General features: G+C 43.8%; 1 protein-coding gene across 8 annotated transcripts in view; it reads left to right on the top strand.

The window, feature by feature from the left end:
* The window catches only part of NAV2 (neuron navigator 2), an 840,045-nt gene that overhangs the window by 571,965 nt on the left and 247,090 nt on the right, over nucleotides 1-20,990 (top strand). For all 8 annotated transcript variants that reach the window (XM_079930284.1, XM_079930286.1, XM_079930288.1 and 5 more), the window contains one exon: nucleotides 2,536-2,588. In XM_079930284.1, coding sequence (XP_079786410.1) covers nucleotides 2,536-2,588 — 53 coding nt within the window. The remainder of the gene's footprint in view (nucleotides 1-2,535; nucleotides 2,589-20,990) is intronic.

Genomic DNA, 20,990 nt, shown 5'->3' with positions numbered 1-20,990 from the left:
AATTAGAGGGATAATTAGACCAAATCCCTTGGTTTTGTTTATCCAGAAGGTATATAAATAATCTTTAAAATGACTTCTCAGGATCATAGTTATCCATCCTTCACTTTAACGAGCACTAATGAACTGGGTGTTGATCAGATTCCAGTGCCGTATGACTTTGGCCGTCGTGAGTATCCAACTGGAAGATACCTTGAGTGGCCTTGATTCTCAAAAGCCATATCGGTGTTGTGTATCAAAATCCAAGGTCAGAGTGCAAGCCTGCCATCATTTCCCACGTATGAAGGAGTGCCATTTGTCAAGGATCTTCCTTTCTTTCCACCTTCAGTACATACCTGGATATATACAAGTGAAAGAGCAGCTGCCTCAAAATAGACAGTAAAACTTTGATTCGTTGGAATGTTCAGAATACTCCTTAGTTCCCCTCAACAAATACATATTGAGTGGCTACTGTGTGTCAGGCACTGTGCTAAGCTCTAGGGTTATAGTAGAAAACGAAGCAGATGAAAATCCTTGTTTTTGTGGAGTTGACATGCTAGTGACACATTCTGGCTAATTGTATTTTCTGGTGAACTGAAGAACAAACATGCATGAGTTACCCCATTCACTGGGCATCCTTCACGTGCTTTCTAAAGGCTTTATGGCTCCTCTATTGGGAGTAGGGAAAAGCAGGTGGAGGAAGCTTCCTAAAATGCCTATCGCAGTGTTCTTAAGAGCTGAGAAAACTCAGTTGGCTCTCTGAAGACCGAGGTCTTCCCAGGTGGGTCATAAGCCTGAATATCTATTACTTTGGGCCAGTTCTAAAGACGGTGTAGATCAGGCTGAATGTATACTACCCAGGCTGCCTCTAGTAATTAGATTTTTAAATAATTTCCTGCCACTAGCTTGCTTTCTTATTTTTTACTTCTTAAGATAGACACACTAGAGGAAAAAAACCCAGTTGAGGTAATGGTGAGCTATATTTACTTTCAGGTGTTCTAAAACCTTAGTGTCCTGGGACACTTTGAGTCTGTTATCCTCTTCAGACACTTTTCAATGTCTTTTCTCTTCATGGAAGTTTTACGTGTCATAGTCATTAAAATCTGATGTGATATATATATATATATATATACTTTTTTTTAAAATGCAATTTTGCAAACATTTGTCGAGCCCTAAGGATACAAGTGTGAAAAACAAAATCTACATGTCTGCATAGCTGGGGGAGACAAGAAAAGGAGTTACGCATTAGGTGTTACTTAAAAGCAAAGTAGAGGCAAGTCCAAGGTGCTGGGAGAGCAAAGAGACCTAGTGGGACTTACCCTTCTAGGGGAGGGGGCATGCAGTAGAGGGCCATGGGATTGGGGAGGAACCTCATAAAGGCTTCACAGAGGAGGCAAGTCCGTAATTCTTTACTGTGAACTCCTAGCTGAGTTTCTGGGCTTAAGTCAGATGGAGACATCAAAAAAAGGGAAATTTTATTTTATATATTTTTGCATAGATGATAAGAATATAGATTATTGGATTAATGACCTCTACCATACATAGAACACTCACTGTGTGCTAGGCACTGCACTAAGCAGTTTACTGGCATCATATAATTTTCTTCTCACAGCTCCTCCTGTGAAGTAGGTAGTATTAGCTCCATTTTATAGATGAGGAAACTGTGGCCCAGAGAGGTTGTGTTACATGGCTAAGATCACACAGCTGAGAAGCTATAAAGCTGAGTTTCAAACTGGGGTATCTTCGCCTCCAAGCCACTACATGTACTGCCTTTCTTGTAGCACTGTAGTTGCAAACTCAGATGTCTTGGGCTGTGTCTTGCAAGGATTCCTCCATACTTAGGATGAAATACATTCACCATGGGAAGCTGGGCCTTTCTTCCCTGTTATTTATTTGATTTCCAGCTTATTCAGTACAGCCTCTTTCTATCACTTCCCTAAGTAGGTAGGTATGTACTCTTTTGACTTCATTCAATAGTGTGTGTTCTAGATTTAATCTGGACTTACTGTTTGAGCATGGATGTGACATTTTTAAAGTCTCACTCTCTTGTTCTTCCATTGGACACCGCTTCGGGAATAGAATCAGGACAAACAAAAGCAATCTTAGCGCTTCTGGCTAAAGATGGGGTGAGATGCTGTCATCTATGGCTTTTGTCCCCAGGAGCTGTGTTGTGGCTGGATGGATCCACTCTGAAGCACCCTGTCTTTTGTGGGCAAGTTGCAGTTGCCTTTTTCAGAGCCTAAAGCACAGTCACAGCTCAGGCCGTTTCCCAGTCTCCAGACATTTCCACCATGCCCCATCACTCCAAGACTGTCATCAATGCAGTTGTCTCTGCCTTAGATGACAGCGACCTTGCCCCAGCTGTCCCTGGAGGGCGGCAGCTCGATGAGTAAGTCCTGAAGCTTGCTAGATGCGTCTCAGTATTTCACATGCCTGTGTTGGTTGGACAAACCCCAGTATGGGCCTTAGGATTTTCTTGGCCTCAGGGGTCCTGAACATCACTGCTCAAAGTAGTCTGTGATGATTATTTATTTTTCTGACTTGTGTTTCTTTTTTCAGCAAATGAGAAGATTGAAGACATCAATGGCTGTCCAAAGAACAGATCGCAAATGGTAAGTGGTACACGGGCAGGGAGTGAGTGTGTTACGTTAGTAAGCCCTGCCTCTAAATGATATTGACCATCTTGAAAACATTCACACCACAAGCTTTACTCTGGGGGATTATATTAATGAACTAACAGCCATTTCCAAGTAGCCGTGGTTTGCTTCTCTGACATTTGTTGGCTTTTATTCGAAGATGGCTGTGATTTTTACGTAGGTCGTGAGACAGCGAAAATGGTCCTTGCTCTTAGAAACAAGTTATGCAGAACTGCTGCAAACATACCATAACTTGGGCTGATACGACTCTTGCTTTTTCCTCAAAGACCCACAACAATTTCTGTTTGTGTGTGGTGCTGGGGCACAAATGGAGTGATGGAATCATAACAACCATCAGAGATCGGGACGTGTGGTCTGATTGCCTTTAAAGGTTAGAATGATGTGAAATCACAACTGTGACAGGAAATGTGAAATGTCCAATCACATCCAGACCATTCACGACGTAACCTTGACAAGTGACATTCTCTCTGGCATGATGTGCTTAAGCTCTGATATTATAACTTGAAAAAAATCTTTAAAAATCTATTCTGTTCTTGTTGCATGTCCTGCACATAATCTTTGAATGAAAATTCATGATCACTGTTGAGTTCAGGGAGCATTGAATTGTGACACAATCTGAGTGCTTAGTTTTTCCCTTAGAAATGCTTTTCAAATATGAATATTTCCACAAAGATTGTATATTATCAGACTGTTAAGATGACGCTAATACCTGTTTAAAATATGAAGGTGGCAACTGAAGGACAACCTTTTCTCCTGGACGTTAATTTGCTTCCAGAAATCTAAAAAAGAGGCATAATTTGTTTTCTAACCTCACCCTCCTCCCTTTGAGTAGACACAATTGGATAGTGTCATTCCAGAACACACTGAAGTGATTGGCCTTCCTTGGGTTTACTGTTTAATTTTCTGAATTGTTTGTTATCCCAGTGAGTGGACAAGATAGCCTTTTCATCAACTTTTTATCTAGACACGCAAAGTTTCTTACTATAAAGAGGAGTGAGTGTGCCTGGTGGGGGCAGGGGATGTCATTTTTCACGTGAAATTCTGAAACGAGTTTCTCTTTTGTTGTTGTTCCACTGGAGATTTTGTTTCTTTCTGTGTGATCCAGAGAGCAGCCCGTCCTCGCATAGGAAAGTCCCCACGCAGACATCTCATGGCTGCTTTGACTTTTGGAAAAGCTTAGCTGCTATTTTTGCCAGAGCTACTACAGCTGTCTGGTGTATTAATAATTGAGAAAATTTGGAAGATAGAAGACTTAATTTTAGTGCAAGCATTTTACACATGCAGTCATAGCTTCTCATGAAAGAGATGTAGTGTTTCCGCCTGGGATAGAGATGGATGTGTTTGTCCCAGCCCATTATAATGCATATGTACAACTGACAGCTTAAGGTAGTGAACCTTTTATTCTGTTTGGTGCCTTTGTATTTTCTGTACCTTCTGTTGGAGATGTTTGCTGTTAAAGTCCACTTTCAAGCTTACAGAATAATACCGTCACCTCAGATTCTTCTGTGCCAATTTAGTTTATGTAAATATGTTATGTATAACGCTACACAGCACCAACGCAATTTTGTGGTTTCTCTATAACTCTTTCAGCTATGGAAGTATTGGGTTTTTCTTCATGCACTGTGTTATTTTTCTTTTTTTTTTTAAGAACACAGGAATATAAAATCCTAAAATCGTCTGTGGTAATTAGTTCCAGCTCAGGGGCGGGGGGATGGGGTGGGCGGACAAGGTCTGGTGGTAAAAGTGGCAGAGAATAATTCAGCAGACAGGATGTGAGTCCAGGAGAATGACAAAACCTCCACCACAGTCATTCCATTCTGTAGGAGATGAGAAAGGCGATGATAAGGAACTCGGGGCCATCGTCCTTTCACCTACATCACAAAGCAATGGCAAATCCATAACGCAGAGCTCACCTAGGGCACACAGGAAGTGCTGCTTACACGCAAGCGCAGGTGGTGTTCTGGCTAATAGGACACCTGTGTGTATGTGTGTGTGAGCACGTACAGAGTTCAAGCATCCCTACTCATGGGAAGTATCATTTGGGAAGATGGCATAGCAGATGAGCTACCATTTCTAGATTCCTAGAAGGTTCGACTCCCAATTAGGCTTTATTTAGGGCAGCCAATGATAAAGATTTGTTGTTGTTTGCTAAATGTTGCCTGTTTGGAGGGGACCAGAAGGGAACATGCACGGAGAGCATCATGTTGGCAAAAGGAAGATGACACACAACGAGAGAATTGGAGAGCGTACCTGCTGGGAGGGTAGCTATGACTCCACTGAAAATCATCAGCATAGAGTTACTGTGCTCACAGAAACTGCATCTTCAGAGGCCTTAAATAACGGAGACAAAGAAAAACAATTTTTGCTTCAGAGCAGGGCAATGGGTGCTACTTCAGTTTTCAAGGGGCAAATTATTTCATTAGCTAATCGGTGGGTAGGCACGAGAGCTTTAGTTTTACAGGTGGGATGCCTCTTCCTCCTCTCGTGTCTCCCTCCTCCTGACCTACCAGGCTGCCCGGAGCTCTGCTCTCCAACTCCTGAGCTCCAAGCTCTGCTTCAAGTTCTTTTCTCTTCCCAGAGGCTGTGGAAGTGAAAGCAGACACTTGTGGCATATGGACTAGAGAATTCCAGAGGCCTTGATGCACAAACATTATGGGCATGGCACTGTATACTTATAGCTTGTCGGTCAGCACACGGTCACAGAGTGCCGACTAATGCCAGGCACTGGACTAGACCAGGTTAGTACCCCAGTGAACAAGATGGGGTCCCTGCCCTCAGGGAGCTCAGTGATGAGTGGGCAGGAGACCAGAGAACAATTAGAACACTGGAATAGTGCCACTGCTCCCATAGACATCTGTGCATGGTACAGTGGGGGCCATTCCACTCCAGGACAAGGGGAGGCTTAGGAATAACGTTTAGGGGTTGAGTCTTGAAAGGCAAGAGGGTTCACCACACGGAATGATGAGTGGAAGACGATTCCCATTGCTGGAGATTCTGTTTACCTGAGGCTATCCTGGACCCTGCAGAGGAAGGTTTTGCAGCCTTTGTTCGTGGATCCTACCATGTGCCATCAGCTGTGTCTGGTGAGACTCTTCTGGCCTCTCCTCAGTGTCAACCCTTTGTCCTGTTGTATCCGAGGTGAGGAATAGGGCGTGGAAGAGACCAGAGTGCGACAGACCCCAGAAGCATGGTGGTCTTTTCAGACCTGGGCCAAGTCTTCTGTGTTCATCGTCACCCCCCAGGTGGCAGCGCCTCAGGGAACAGCCCCATTGGACCCTGGAGTGAAGTTTTCTAAAGGAAAATACCCGTGCGATCAACTCCTGTGGATGAAAGTTGAACCGTGGGATGTGAGAAATGGTGGTTAATATTGTTAATATCAGCACTCACAGGCCGTTCACTCTCATGGGCACACTCGACCCTCCCGACCCTGCTGTAGGCCAGCGTATCAAGAGACACTGGTGCCGGCAGCTGGAGGGCTGTCCCCAGGGAGAGGCAGAGCCAGGACCTCGGCATCTCCTGTGATCCTCTCGTGGCCCTCGTAAAGCAGGACTGTGTCTGCAGCCGAGATGCAGAAGCATGGCAGTGGCTTCCCTTTCCCGAGCAAGCCTGGCCTCAGCTTGTGTTGGAGGAGTGCTTTGCTCTGTTTCAGTCTGACATAGATGCTTTGGGGGCCAAATCATCGGAGATGGAGCTGTAGAAACAACATTCCCCCCACCTCCTCACCCCCCATCCATTTGGCCCTTAAATAGGTTTGTGTATGTGCGTCAGAGCTGGTTAAAATGTTTCGTCTGTTTAGCATTGCCAGGGCAACCCGTGGGGCATCTTTTTGGCTTTCAAGTGGTGTGTTCAGCAGGGTTACGTGTGTGTTTGGAAGGAGAAACATTGCTTGGAGCACAGCCAGTGGACGCTGGGGCTGCCACTGCCTTGCGCCTTGAACCCACTGTACTCCAAGACGCTGGCTCACTTTGGAGCCTAGGAAAGGAGCAGCAGGGGGTGGTTTTCTTTTTTCATCCTTACTATTTTAAGTGGTTTGGCTTTGCGTTGTCGATTAGAAGAGGTGCAAAGTTAGGAAGGCTGCCTGTCCTTTCAGGCGCTTTCAGTGGAAAGCCCTGGCCTGTTTTCTGCTCTGGCCTGGGGTCATCTGGGACCTCTCAGTGCTTCCCACCTGCCTGCCCACCTCCTCCTGGGCCCTCAGGGAGTCCTGCCTACTTCCCTCAGCCCTTCTAGACCGAGGGCCTGCCTGGGCTTGGGAACCAGACGGGCCAACTTCGAGTTCCTTCTCTGCTCTTCTGTGGCTTGAGCTAATTATTTAACCTCTTGAAGCCTCTGTTTCCTGTTCTATAAGGTGGGGTTGATAATAATACGAACCTAATCAAGTTTTTGTGAGGACTAATGAGGCAGTCAAAGTGATAACGACGGATGACAGTAATGATGATGAAAATAAGCCATAAAGCCAAACAGTGTTTGCTGTGTGCCAGGTGCCGTCCTAAGTGCTTCACAAATAACCTCTTAGTTCATCCTCCCAACCGCCCTTTGCGGTAGGTGACCTCATCACCCCGCTTCTCCATAGCACATGGTCAGCACTCAGTCAGCGGTGGTTTCTCCAATGATGATAATTTGTTTTAATAGCCATTCAGATACTGGGGGACATGGAACCCTTGGGAAATCTGCGAAGAGCTCCTGGCCCTCTCCTCCCCGGATCACACATCCCCCGGAATTTTGCATACGGCCTGAGCAGCTCACGGCTCCCAAAGTCCTCTGGGGCTCCACAGACCCGCACATTCGAAGTGCCTGCTGCTTAGGGCACTGGTCTGCTCGTCACCCTGTCCTTTCAGAGGCCCCTGTGGAAAAAGCCAGCAGCTAGGTTCCCAAAACAAGAGGAATTGGCTCTTAAACACAGAAGGACAGTACACTGCCTTTCAAACTTCTGTTCCATGAGCAGAACCCCCACGCTTTTTTCCGAAATAAAATTGTATGTGGCTCCCCACATGTGAAAGTGACAAAAACTGCATTAGTGCTTTACATAGGATTAGGCAGCCCAGGGAGGGCCATCGTAGCATCTCCCTTTCACCTGCCTCTTCCCTCCCCCTCCCCACTGTCACATTTGCCCCTGAAGCCCCCTTTCAGAAGGCCAGCCCCTGAAAATACACAGCGCGATGAAGCCTAGGGACCCCCTACCCGGGCGTCAGCTTCCAGCTCTGGATAGATCCAGCCCATTCTCTGGTCCTCCTAAGTCTCCTGTAGGAAGAGAGACCATCAACTAGGTCGTCTTCACCTCTAACCTCTGGAGGTTACAAGGCCTCAGGGCTAAGAGCATGGACCCTGAAGGTCGGCTGCTTGTGACCCAGGGCATGTTCCTTAGGATCTCAGGGGACCAGTCTCTGTAACGGGGTCAGTAACAACACCTGCCTCCCAGGGTGCTTTTCAGGTGTGCATGAGACCATCTGTATGACATGCCTGCGTGCTGCTGTGCACAGAGGAAGCACACAGTTGATGTTAGCTCTTAATAGGATGAGGTTTTTCAAGATACCCCAGTATTTTTAAAGAAATAGATGTTTCAAGACCGGCCAGCCTCCCTTTGGGTGAGGGAATTACCGCCGTGGCCCTGGCTAATCCACGTGGCCTCCCGGCACTGTACTTCCTCCCCCGGGAGATGTGGGAAGTGACAGCCCTATGAATAGGTGCGATTATTGTTTGTATTTTGCACGTGGAGACTGAGCTTTAAAAGGTTTTTTGGCCTCAGACTACTTGCCTAGGAGGCAGAGCTGGAGCTTGAACCCAAGTCTGTCTATTTGGAGAGCCTGTGGTGGTCCCTTCTGCGACAGAGAAAGGGCATAATAGTCTCCACCTCACCAGTGCCTTATTTCTCACTCGTGAGCACAGTAGAGCCAGCTGGGTTTAGCTGAGAGTTAGTGAGAAGGGAGGAGAGTGAGTATTTCTGGAGATTGCCTGAGTTGACCTGTCGATGGGAACTCAAGAGCTGAAAAAGGGGCAAGTGGCCCCCAGTGAAAGGCAGCCTCTTGAGAAGCCCAGGAAGAGCCCTGGCGCCAGGTACCTCCGACTGCGTTCTGCACAGAGCTTCCTGGGCCAGGAGAAGGCTGTCTGTAGCAAGATCAGGTTTCCAGCCCCAGTGACCTTGAGCCCTCCCAACAGCTGCCAGAAAGCCGGCTGCATGCCTGGGGAGTGTCTGAGATCCTCGCACAGCTGAGTTGCCTCTTCCCTGGGCCCTTGGACCTATTTTTACATAACCCTAAGGGCACACACGTTACAAAACCAAGAAAGAATGAACGTCCATGGGCCCCTTAGAATTTAAAACAAAGTGGGGAGTCCAGGGCCAACATGGGCAGGAAGCATCCACTGCTTCCCATTCAGGGGGCACATCCAGCATCACTGCATGTGTTGTGGCTGACATTCTCTTTCAAAGATGGCGGCCATCTCCATGTCTGTCTCTTACCTCTTTGGTCACCTCTCTGTTCAAAACCATCATTGGCTCCCCATTTACCTCTCCATACTCTTGAGCACACAATAGAAGGGCCTTCACAATCTAGTTACCACCATCTCCTGCCACTTGGCCACTCAAACTCTATACCCCCAGCCATACCGGAACTTGGGGTGCCCCAAGCAGGCCCTGTACTTTCGTGCCTTGTACTTTGATGCAAGCTGTCCAGTCTGCGAGGAAGACCTGATGATTGTCCCACCTGGGCAAATGTAACCTTGAATATTCAGGTTAACTGTTAACTCAAGTAACTGAGATAATTAGGTGCCTTTTGTCCCTTGTGTTCCCAGGTGTGAAAGCATGTCTCATAACCTGCTCTTTGTGGTTGTCTGTTCAGTTGTCTTCTTGAAGGAGATGCTGTATCTTTCACCTGAGGATCTAAGCACCTATCACTTAGATGACTAGCATATAGTAGGTGGTTAATAAATGTTGGGTGGATGGGTGGACAGATGGAAAAACCAAAGAGGGAGCTGGCCTGGATGTGTCCATGGGGCTAGAGGATTATAACATACTGTTATTCTCATATCATTATCTACTGTTGAGCAGTGATTTGAGCACTGGGTGTTCACTTGGAAGTTCTTTATGGGATTTAAGAAATGGATATTTAGCACTATTCTAGAAGTGTCTTTCCTCCTCTTAATTCTTTTCTCCCTTGGTTTATCCAGAGGATCCAAATAGAACATGGCAGCTAATTTTTCGTTTACTGAGTTCTTTTATGTTGCTTGAGGTAAGCATGTTTAGACATCTTTACAATTACCAGAGATGATTAACATTGATAATAAAAATGAAGATAATTACTGTTCTAAGCGATTTACATGTTTTAAGTCACTTTATTCTCATAACAACCCTATGGAGTAAGAAATATATTTTGTTCATTCCATTAAAGGGTATGGAGAACTTGGACCCTGATGCCATTTGCTGTGCTCTGCCAGGGGCCAAATGTGAGGCACGTTGAAGAACATCTCGTTCTTTCCCCCTCATGCTGTAGAGCCTAGGGTTATTGCCTTTGTCCCTGATTCTGTCCGGGTTTTTATATAATATTAATAGCAAATACATATACAGTACATTGGGGCAATGTTTTAGACATCTTACCTGCATTATAACTGGTTTTATTTTCATAAAACCCTATGAGAGCAGGTACCTTTATTATTTCCACTTCACAGGTGAGGAAACTGAGGCAGAGACAGATTTAGTGTTTCCTCAGGTCGCACAGCTAGTAAGCGACAAGCTGGGTTTTTTTTTTTTTTTTAAACTAGCTCCTAGTTTAAATTTTATTATTTATTTATTTAATTTTTGGCTGTGTTGGGTCTTCGTTTCTGTGTGAGGGCTTTCTCTAGTTGAGGCAAGCAGGGGCCACTCTTCATTGCGATGCGCGCGCCTCTCACTACTGCAGCCTCTCTTGTTGCGGAGCACAGGCTACGGACGCGCAGACTCAGTAGTTGTGGCTCACGGGCCTAGCTGCTCCGTGGCATGTGGGATCTTCCCAGACCAGGGCTCAAACCCGTGTCCCCTGCATTGGCGGGCAGATTCTCAACCACTGCGCCACCAGGGAAGCCCCAAGCTGGGGTTTGAATCCTGGAAGCCTGGCTCGAGAGTCCATTCCCTTAACTGTTATGCTATCCTACATATAAGGAAATAGATGGAAGAAGAGAAAATGACTGACGTGGAGGTGCAAAAATTATATTTGTAATACTGTCTCCTCATGTAGGTAAGGGCAGAGCTTTGGGATGAGGCATTCCATCATGGCGAGGAGATTTGGGATTAAAAAGAATAAGCATGGACTCTGGAATCAGGCAGACCTGGGTCTCACATACTGGGCCGGTGTGCTGGGCAAGTTACTGAAAATCCGAGTCTTTTTCCTTCTCTGTGAAAGGGAGATAATTATGGAAATTGCCCCCAGGGTTGCCAGGGATGAATGAGAGACGGCATTAAAAGCACCTGGCTCATGAAGAGAGCACATTAGACTGTCATTCCCTTCTCTGTTGACAAGTCCCGTATTTCCTAACTATTAACTTGTGCATTAAAAAGGCTTTTCATATTCAAAAAGTAGGTACCAGTGTGGTAGGCTGAACAATGGACCCCCAAAGACTTCGACATTCTAATCCTCGGAACCTGTGAATATGTTCTCTTAAATGACAAAGGGGACTTTGCAGAGGTGATTAAATTAGGGACTTTGAGACAGGAAGATTATCCTGGATTATCTGGGCAGGCCCAATGTGATCACAAGGATCCTTCTAAGAGGGAGGCAGGAAGGTGAGAGAGAGAGGATGGACCGTGGAACATGGAAGCAGGTCAGAGGAGAGAGAGGAAGAGAGGGAGGGAACATGGGGAGCGTGGGGGAAGGGGAGAGGGAGAGAATGAATGAGGTTGGAAGATGCTACTTGTCTGGCTTTGAAGATGGAAGAATGGGCCATGAGCCAAGGAATGCAGGTGGCCTCCAGAGCTAATAAAAAAGACAAGGGGACAGATTCTCCCCTAGAGCTTCCAGAGTAGATGCAGCCCTGTGGACTCCTTGATGTAGCCCACTGAAACTCGATTTTGGACTTCTTTTTTTTTGTTTAACTTTTATTGGAGCATAGTTGATCCAATCAGTTATACATATACATACATCCACTCTTTTTTAGACTCTTTTCCCATAGAGGCCATTACAGAGTATTGAGTAGAGTTCCTTGTGCTACACAATAGGTCCTTATTAGATATCTATTTTATATACAGTGGTGTGTGATTTTGGACTTCTGACCTCCCAGAATTTTTTTTTTTTTCGATCCCCAACTGGGGATCGAACCTGTGCCCCCTGCAGTGGAAGCATGGAGTCTTAACTACTGGACAGCCAGGAAAGTCCTTATTTTTTTTTTTTTCCTCCCAGAATTTTAAGATAATAAATTTATGTTGTGTTAAGCTACTAAGTTTGTGGTCATTTGTTACAGCAGCAGTAGGAAACTAATACACTCTGGGATTCAAGCAAAGTAACTCCGACTGTATTAGCAAGCTGTTCGGGTTTATAGCCGAGGCTCATTTTGCCACTGTGTGCCTGTTAAGTTTCTGAGTTGACTGGAAGTTGCCTCCCTTGATAGAACACTTTGGAATGGAGTTCTGCCCATCTGTACATTTACTGCAGGTCATTGCAAAGAAGTGTGCGGAGACAGAGGCCCACATTTAGTTTCCAGCACTGTGACCATATCATGGGCTGCCTCAGGTACTGAGCTCAGATGCCGGGAGTGGCAAGTGCCGTTTCGTCTATTATTTAGAAGCGGATACGTGGTATTCCCGATGTGAATGTAAACTCGGGAGTAAGTACTGTGCTCCCTAACTAATGTGTGTCTGTCTTGTAATTAATACGACATTTAAACACACTTTATGAGAGACTTATATTTCATATGCTAGGTAATCCCGTCAAAGCTTTGTAGTACACATAGAGTGTTTTCTTTATCTTTTAGTTCAGCGAAAAGCTCCATATTTCCAGCACCTGGCCTAGTGCTAGGTACGTTGGAAACGCTCAGCTAATCTTTCTCAGATGAATGAGCCAAACAATAAATGGTCCGGCCGTCTGGGAGCTTCCCAGAGAGTGGGGCGATGGTACCCCTCAAGGTTTCATATGTGAAATACTAGGCACTTTAAAATGCTATCAAGAAACTTAAGTAATCCTAAACCAAGAAATTCCCAAATCCAATCTTTTATAAAAGTGTATGGAAGTGATAACAGGTTATTTTCATTAGAAAGGGAAGGAGCTTTTGGAGGTTTGGCAAAACCTACTGTAGCCACTGGGCTCCAGCTTTAGTGAGTAGGAGAACCACCTGGAGGGCTTGTTCAAGCAGTACTGGGCCCCACCCGCAGAGTTTCTGATGCAGTAGGTCTGGGAAGGAGCTGGAGAATTTGCATTTGTAACAAGCTCATGGGTGAAGCTCCTGGTTTGGTGACCTTACTTTGCCAACCTTATCTTAGAGCCGAATAAAAAAAAACTTCTTTTGGGATATGGCTGTGCAAATATGCATTTAAACATCTGTCAGTTTGCAAAGTTCTTTAAATTTTTAAAAATTAATCTCTCTAAAGGTTTATTTAATTTTAACTAATTTTTTAGGAACGCTATATATTTTTGATTGAGATACAATTGACGTATACCATCACATTCATATCAGGTGTACAAACAATGATTCGACATTTGTATATGTTGTGATCTCCACAATAAGGTTTAACTAAATATTTTGAATGAACCAATCAGTTTACTTTTTGGAAGGACGAGGACGCCTTAGACATCCTCTTGTCTGAGAACTGTGGTAAGTTCTAAGTTGATAGGATCTGAATTGTGTCTGCAGCTGTGGTCTTGGAGTTTGCAAGTGTCTTCTCTACCTCTTCCAGTTCACTTAAGCTCTGTGACCCTCGGTTTCCTCCATTGAAAACCCAGGTGATAATCCTTTAGCACATTGTCCTTAACTGCCTGCATCCCACCAGACGTTCACTTCTTTGAGGGCGGGGTCTCATCTCTCCATCTGCCCATACCACCTGACATCTGGTGGACGCTCAGCGAGTATTGACTGAAGAAATCCCCATTACACCTACTTTGAAACTGAGGCATTTTGAGTGGCAACATGTGGTGCCCCGTAAGGTTAAAGCAAGTATGTGGATGGGTGGGGAGAGAATAGCTTCAGATCTTGAGCTGAAAGAGAAATTGGATGGTGATTTATAACCATGTAGATTGTGGTTTATATAAAAGCCATCTGGCTTCATGCTTGGATCCATCTCCCTGCATATGTCTTCATGGGGTTCTTATGTTTCAGCCTAGCATCAAAGGGGTGTTTTGGTATGCATCTTTTTTATTTTTTATTTTTTTTCCCATGAACTAGAACTTAGCCAGGAATTCCTGTTGGCACTTTGGTAAGGCATAGTTAGCCTGTGGTGTCTGCGTGTTGGGAACTGGTCAGTAGGTGAAAGCCAGTGTGCTTACTTAAGCAAAGAGAAGAGAACAGTGGCCAACAAGCTGAGTTCAGGTCCCAAAAGAACTTTTAAAACAAAAACTAAACAGTTGCCAACCATTCGATGAAAATCAATACACTTCACAAGCAATGAACTTCCAGCTTTTTTTAGGGAAAAAAAAAATTGACAGTACTGGATCGGCACTCCACAGGCAACAATTGGCTAAAACTGGATAGCAGCTGTCCTCTTTAGGTAGGTGTAGACTGCGTTAGTCATACTCCTCACCATTCCCTATTGTCTTATACCCAGCCTCTTTTACTTCGTTTTTGCCTGCCTACCCCCTGCACACATTTGAGGTTTTTGACCCCCAAACCATTGTATTCTTATAAGTATCATGAACTTCCTCAGGAATTCTAAAGACTGGCATATGGTAGTTTGAAAAAATCCCTGTTATGGGAGCATTTTGACATCAAAATAATGCCTGTAATGTTTATATTGGTTTAAATAATTCCTGCCCTAGAAGATTTCAGACACTGTAAAAGAACATAAATATCTTCCACAAAACATGTCCAGAAGGATGTGGGAGAAGTCACTCCTTCCTCTGCGAAGTGCCCTTTGTCTTTCTGATGTAATGATTGGGTTTAGTTTAGATGGATTGATGACTTGCCTTGTCTTACTACTGGAGGGCCAGGGAAATGACAAAACAGGGAGGTCATTTTTCTCCTCCTCAGCAGTAGTGAAGCTGTCGCTGCTCGGTTGTTAATGCCCCGTGTCTGTGTAGAGACTTCAGAGCTTACAAAACACTTTCCAGTAAGTGTTTGAATTGCAACTGTGCCATTTAAAACCGTGATTTTAGGAAGGCTCTATCCCTCGATTTCCCCATCGGGAGAGTGATGATAATACCTACCTTATCGGGGCTTCCCTGGTGGCACAGTAGTTAAGAATCCGCCTGCCAATGCAGGGGACACCGGTTCAATCCCTGGTCTGGGTGGATCCCACATGCTGTGGAGCAGCTAAGCCCGTGTGCCACAACTACGGAGCCTGTGCTCTAGAGCACGCGTGCCACAACTACTGAAGCCTGTGTGCCTAGAGCCTGTACTCGGCAACAAGAGAAGCCTGCACACCACAACGAAGAGTAGCCCCCACGTGCCGCAACTAGAGAAAGCCTGCGCGCAGCAACGAAGACCCAACGCAGCCAAAAATAAATGTAAAAAAAAAATAAAAAAGCTAACTTATCTAACTGAAAGGTGAAAAATAACTGAAATAATAATATACAGAAAAGAATCTAGCCCAGTGTTTCGTGTTTTCTAAGAGTGTAAATATTAGTTTCTTGGGAGGGATAAGAAAATGATAATTATCCCCATTTTACTGAAAGGAAAACCGAGGCTTGGGGAAATTAAGTACCTTGCTCAAAGAGAGCCAAGAAGCTCTGAGAAACCTATGGTTCCCCAGACTTCACCTCTGGTCCTGGGAAATCCTTGATTTCCATCTCCCCTTTTAAAATTTCCTCTTTGTGATGGTGGCATCACAATGCCGATCACGACCCTGTGGCATGAGTTGGCTTTTCCTACGGAGTAGATTCCCACATTGGTGCGAATGTGGTAACAGTCATGTAGAGTTGCATAGGGTGTCAGAACCTGACGAAAATCTCATCTTTCTCACACTTCCCCCTGAAGGAACAGGAAGGCAAGAGGAGAAGGGTAGGTGACCTGGGCTACCCTTCACTATTGTGAAGGACGACTAGTGCTTGCCTTTTATGGGAAGTTTTGAGATGAATCAGCTTGGAATGAAAGTCTTGCCCTGCCCCACTTTGCTTCTGTCAGGGGATGGTGCAGAAGAAATTCTTAGAACTGAAGCAAAGGGCCTTTGAGGGCTTAGCTTGTGAATGGGGTGTTTCTTCTGACTTTATATATATAAATCAAAGTGTATCATCATCGGTCTTTTGAAACTCCTTTGAGAGACACTTGCAGAGATTTGATTCTGAGTTTCAGAATTTACAGATGCTTTGTTTATCAGTGGCTATAGAGTGTTCTATTTTTATAATCACCTGGCAGTATGATTTTAGCTTTTGGAGGGAAGCATCTTCCTAATATATTGATTACAGGTAGAACCATATGAAATGGCCAGTGTGTAACCATTTTTACCTACAAAAATGGCAGTTTTATCTGGTTCAGCTGAATACTTGACAAGGATGGGATGAGTAACAGGTTCGCATTATATACAAGAATTGTCACTATTTCTTCACAGGTGCATTAACCGTCTTGTAGCCTTGGGAATCTCAAGGATATCCTGTAATAAAGACCTTCCTTGTCTTGTTTGTTCTCCTCTTTCAGTGACTTTGACCACACCTCTGACATTCTGGCTGTGGCAGTAAGTAGAGTTGAGAGTCACTTTAATTCTTGATGATATTCTTCCTTACTTTTAATCTCATATAATTTTTGGTTGGCAAGTAGCTCTTTGCCTTGATCACAGATTTTGGAATTTGAAACTATTGGCCGAATCTAGTTTCTTGGTGTATTTTGTGTACTGCTTGGAAAATCTCCCAAATTCTATATTAGTGTCCACTAGGAGGCTATAATTCAGGCTCAACTCTTTAGCTATACCTACAAACAGCTTTTGAAATTAAAAAATGGATTGAAGTGTAATGTATGTGAACGGTCCTAGTATTATGCGTGACATATGGTAATTGTTAGCAGCATCTGGAATTAGAGTGTAAACAATGGTGATTTTTTTTTTTTTTTTTTTTTTTGCCCACACTGAATGGCTTGTGGGATCTTAGTTCCCCAACCAGGGATTGAACCCAGGCCCTTGCAGTGAAAGCATGGAGTCCTAACCACTGGATTACCAGGGAATTCCGAAATATGCCATTTCTTTTTTTATATTTTTAATAGCGATTTTTGAATTAAATCTCCTGCAGAAATGAACACTAGAGGTGATACATACAAGGAGAGGATGATAGAACAGTTGGCTTCCTTCCGGCCGCCATCACAGTGAGAGAGCAAAGTCTTATAGGATCCTGAATTGAGTATTAAAGCATTTAAACCTACCTGCTTGGCTTTGCTCCCCTGCTTATCGATGCTGCCAGGAGGCATCTTGCACTTAGGTACATCATGCTATCCTTGGAATTGCGGGGTAGGAATCCACGGATCAGTCACTCATGAGCAACCCGGAAGGACCATCAGCTGCAGACATTGGCAAGTTGGCTGAGCCACAAAACTGAGTTTTACAGGCTGATGTGAGGGAACTGGTCACCAAGCTGGTGAGCCAAGTGTATAACTCTTGGCCTTCATCTACAGATTAAGTATCCCATTGCCCTGTTCTTTTATATGTGTTGGTTTTGTGGGTGAAATGATAGACTCTAGTGGTATCTCCAAAACTGAGGATTTACTGCACTCTTGGGGTGTATCAGGGATCTGCTGTTTCGCTTTATTTTGCATTTATGCTCTGCTGCCTCTTGAAGACTTTGTGGTGGCTTATGGGTTAAAGCACGGAAATATGGCAAAAATACAAAAAGCACCCAGACCTTCTAAAAAGATCCCAGTGAGTCAGTGTCAGGCTTTCCAGTAAGTGAGCTGATAGGTCTAAGTTAGCCTGTATCACCTTTGTTTAGTGGGATGATATTTGCTTAACGTCTGCCCTTGCTCAGGAGGCTGTCTTTTCCACAAGGGAAGGACCACACTGTCTCATCACCACTGTTTCCCCTTCCCTTAGAGCAGGGCCTGGGAGAGAGTAAATACTCAATCATCACTTTTCCAGGAATGAATGAGGCTGCCAAGTCCCAGTTCGTCCCTGGGTGAAATTCTCTGACAAGCACTGCTCTTCGCCATTCGTTCAAGAGGCAGCTTGTGTTTGGGGTCTAGAAGTTGGAATCTGAGTTTGTATCCTTCTCTGTAGGTGAAGCCAGAAGTTTTCTGCAAAAAATATGTTTGATTCTTCTTAACAAAACTACTTGTCTAAGGCGTAGGGTTTCCTGCGTAACTTAGCAGAGGAGACTTTGACCTGAGAGCTTTTTAGATAGAAAATACTGATTCCAACAGGGACAAAGTGAATTCGAGCTTCAAGGAGCCCATTCATAGAGAGGCTGTACTAGTGTCATAATTTAGTGGATCTCAGAATGTCTCACAATTCCAAATGATCTTTCGCTTTTAGAAGATGCCATGGGTGTCTACTACTCTGCCATTATGGGATTGTGTGAAGAGCTTTTTTTTTTTTCTTTTTAACATCTTTATTGGAGTTTAATTGCTTTACAATGTTGTGTTAGTTTCTGCTGTATAACAAAGTGAATCAGCTATATGCATATGTTTATCCCCATACCCCCTCCCTCTTGCATCTCCCTCCCACCCTCCATATCCTACCCCTCTAGGTGGTCACAAAGCAGGAGCTGATCTCCCTGTGCTATGCAGCTGCTTCCCACTAGCTATTTATTTTACATTTGGTAGTATATATATGTCAATGTTACTCTCTCACTTCGTCCCAGTTTACCCTTCCCCCTCCCCGTGTCCTCAAGTCCATTCTCTACGTCTGTGTCTTTATTCCTTTCCTGCCCCTAGGTTCATCAGAACCATTTTTTTTTTAGATCCCATATATATGTGTTAGCATACAGTATTTGTTTTTCTCTTTCTGACTTACTTCACTCTGTATGACAGACTCTAGGTCCATCCACCTCACTACAAATAACTCAATTTCGTTTCTTTTTATGGCTGAGTAATATTCCATTGTATATATGTGCCACATCTTCTTTATCCATTCATATGTCAGTGGACACTTAGGTTGCTTCCATGTCCTGGCTATTGTCAATAGTGCTGCAGTGAACATTGTGGTACCTGTCTCTTTTTGAATTATGATTTTCTCAGGGTATATGCCCAGGAGTGGGATTGCTGGGTCATATAGTAGTTCTATTTTTAGTTTTTTAAGGAACCTCCATACTGTTCTCCATAGTGGCTGTATCAATTTACATTCCCACCAACAGTGCTAGAGGGTTCCCTTTTCTCCACACCCTCTCCAGCACTTATTCTTTGTAGATTTTCTGATGATGGCCATTCTGACTGGTGTGAGGTGATACCTCATTGTAGTTCTGATTTGCATTTCCCTAATGATTAGTGATGTTGAGCATCTTTTCATGTGTTTGTTGGCAATCTGTATATCTTCTTTGGAGAAATGTCTATTTCGGTCTTCTGCCCATTTTTGGATTGGGTTGTTTGTTTTTTTGATATTGAGCTGCATGAGCTGCTTATATATTTTGGAGATTAATCCTTTGTCAGTTGTTTTGTTTGCAAATATTTTCTCCCATTCAGAGGGTTGTCTTTCGTCTTGTTTATGGTTTCCTTTGCTGTGCAAAAGCTTTTAAGTTTCATTAGGTCCCATTTGTTTACTTTTGTTTTTATTTCCATTTCTCTAAGAGATGGGTCACAAAGGATCTTGCTGTGATTTATGTCATAGAGTGTTCTGCCTATGTTTTCCTCTAAGAGTTTTATAGTGTCTGGCCTTACATTTAGGTCTTTAATCCATTTTGAATTTATTTTTGTGTATGTGTTAGGAAGTGTTCTAATTTCATTCTTTTACATGTAGCTGTCCAGTTTTCCCAGCACCACTTATTGAAGAGACTGTCTTTTCTCCATTGTATACCCTTGCCTCCTGTGTCATAGATTAGTTGGCCGTAGGTGAGTGAGTTTATCTCTGGGCTTTCTGTCCTGTTCCATTGATCTATATTTCTGTTTTTGTGCCAGTACCATATTGTCTTGATTACTGTGACTTTGTAGTATAGTCGAAGTCAGGGAGTCTGATTCCTCCAGCTCCGTTTTTTTCCCTCAAGACTGCTTTGGCTATTCGGGATCTTTTGTGTCTCCATACAGATTTTAAGATTTTTTGTTCTAGTTCTGTAAAAATTGCCATTGGTAGTTTGATAAGGATTGCATTGAATCTGTAGATTGCTTTGGGTAGTATAGTCATTTTCACAGTACTGATTCTTCCAATCCAAGAACGTGGTGTATCTCTCCATCTGTTTGTATCATCTTTAATTTCTTTCATCAGTGTCTTATACTTTTCTGCATACAGGTCTTTTGTCTCCCTAGGTAGGTTTATTCCTAGGTATTTTATTCTTTTTGTTGCAGTGGTAAATGGGAGTGTTTCCTTAATTTCTCTTTCAGATTTTTCATCATTAGTGTATAGGAATGCAAGAGATTTCTGTGCATTAATTTTGTATCCTGCTACTCTACCAGATTCATTGATTAGCTCTAGTTATTTTCTGGTAGCATCTTTAGGATTCTCTATGTATAGTATCATGTCATCTGTAAACAGTGACAGTTTTACTTCTTTTCTGACTTGGATTCCTTTTATTTCTTTTTCTTCTCTGATTGCTGTAGCTAAAACTTCCAAAACTATGCTGAATAATAGTGGTGAGAGTGGGCAACCTTGTCTTGTTCCTGGTCTTAGAAGAAATGGTTTCAGTTTTTCACCATTGAGAATGATGTTGGCTGTGGGTTTGTCATATATGGCCTTTATTATGTTGAGGTAGGTTCCCTCTTTGCCTACTTTCTGGAGAGTTTTTATCATAAATGGGTGTTGAATTTTGTCAAAAGCTTTTTCTGCATCTATTGAGATTATCATATGGTTTTTCTCCTTCAATTTGTTAATATGGTGTATCACGTTGATTGATTTGCATATATTGAAGAATCCTTGCATTCCTGGAATAAACCCCGCTTGATCATGGTGGATGATCCTTTTAATGTGCTGTTGGATTCTGTTTGCTAGTATTTTGTTGAGGATTTTTGCATCTATGTTCATCAGTGATACTGGTCTGTAGTTTTCTTTTTTGGTGACATTTTTGTCTGGTTTTGGTATCAGGGTGATGGTGGCCTTGTAGAATGAATTTGGGAGCGTTCCTCCCTCTGCTATATTTTCGAAGAGTTTGAGAAGGATAGGTGTTAGCTGCGAAGAGCCTTTTTAAAGGC

Source organism: Stenella coeruleoalba (assembly GCF_951394435.1).
Source record: "Stenella coeruleoalba genome assembly, chromosome: 8".
In the NCBI taxonomy this organism is placed as follows: Eukaryota; Metazoa; Chordata; class Mammalia; order Artiodactyla; family Delphinidae; genus Stenella; species Stenella coeruleoalba.
Note: the sequence above shows the minus strand (reverse complement) of the source record. Positions and strands in the feature narration are given on the sequence as shown.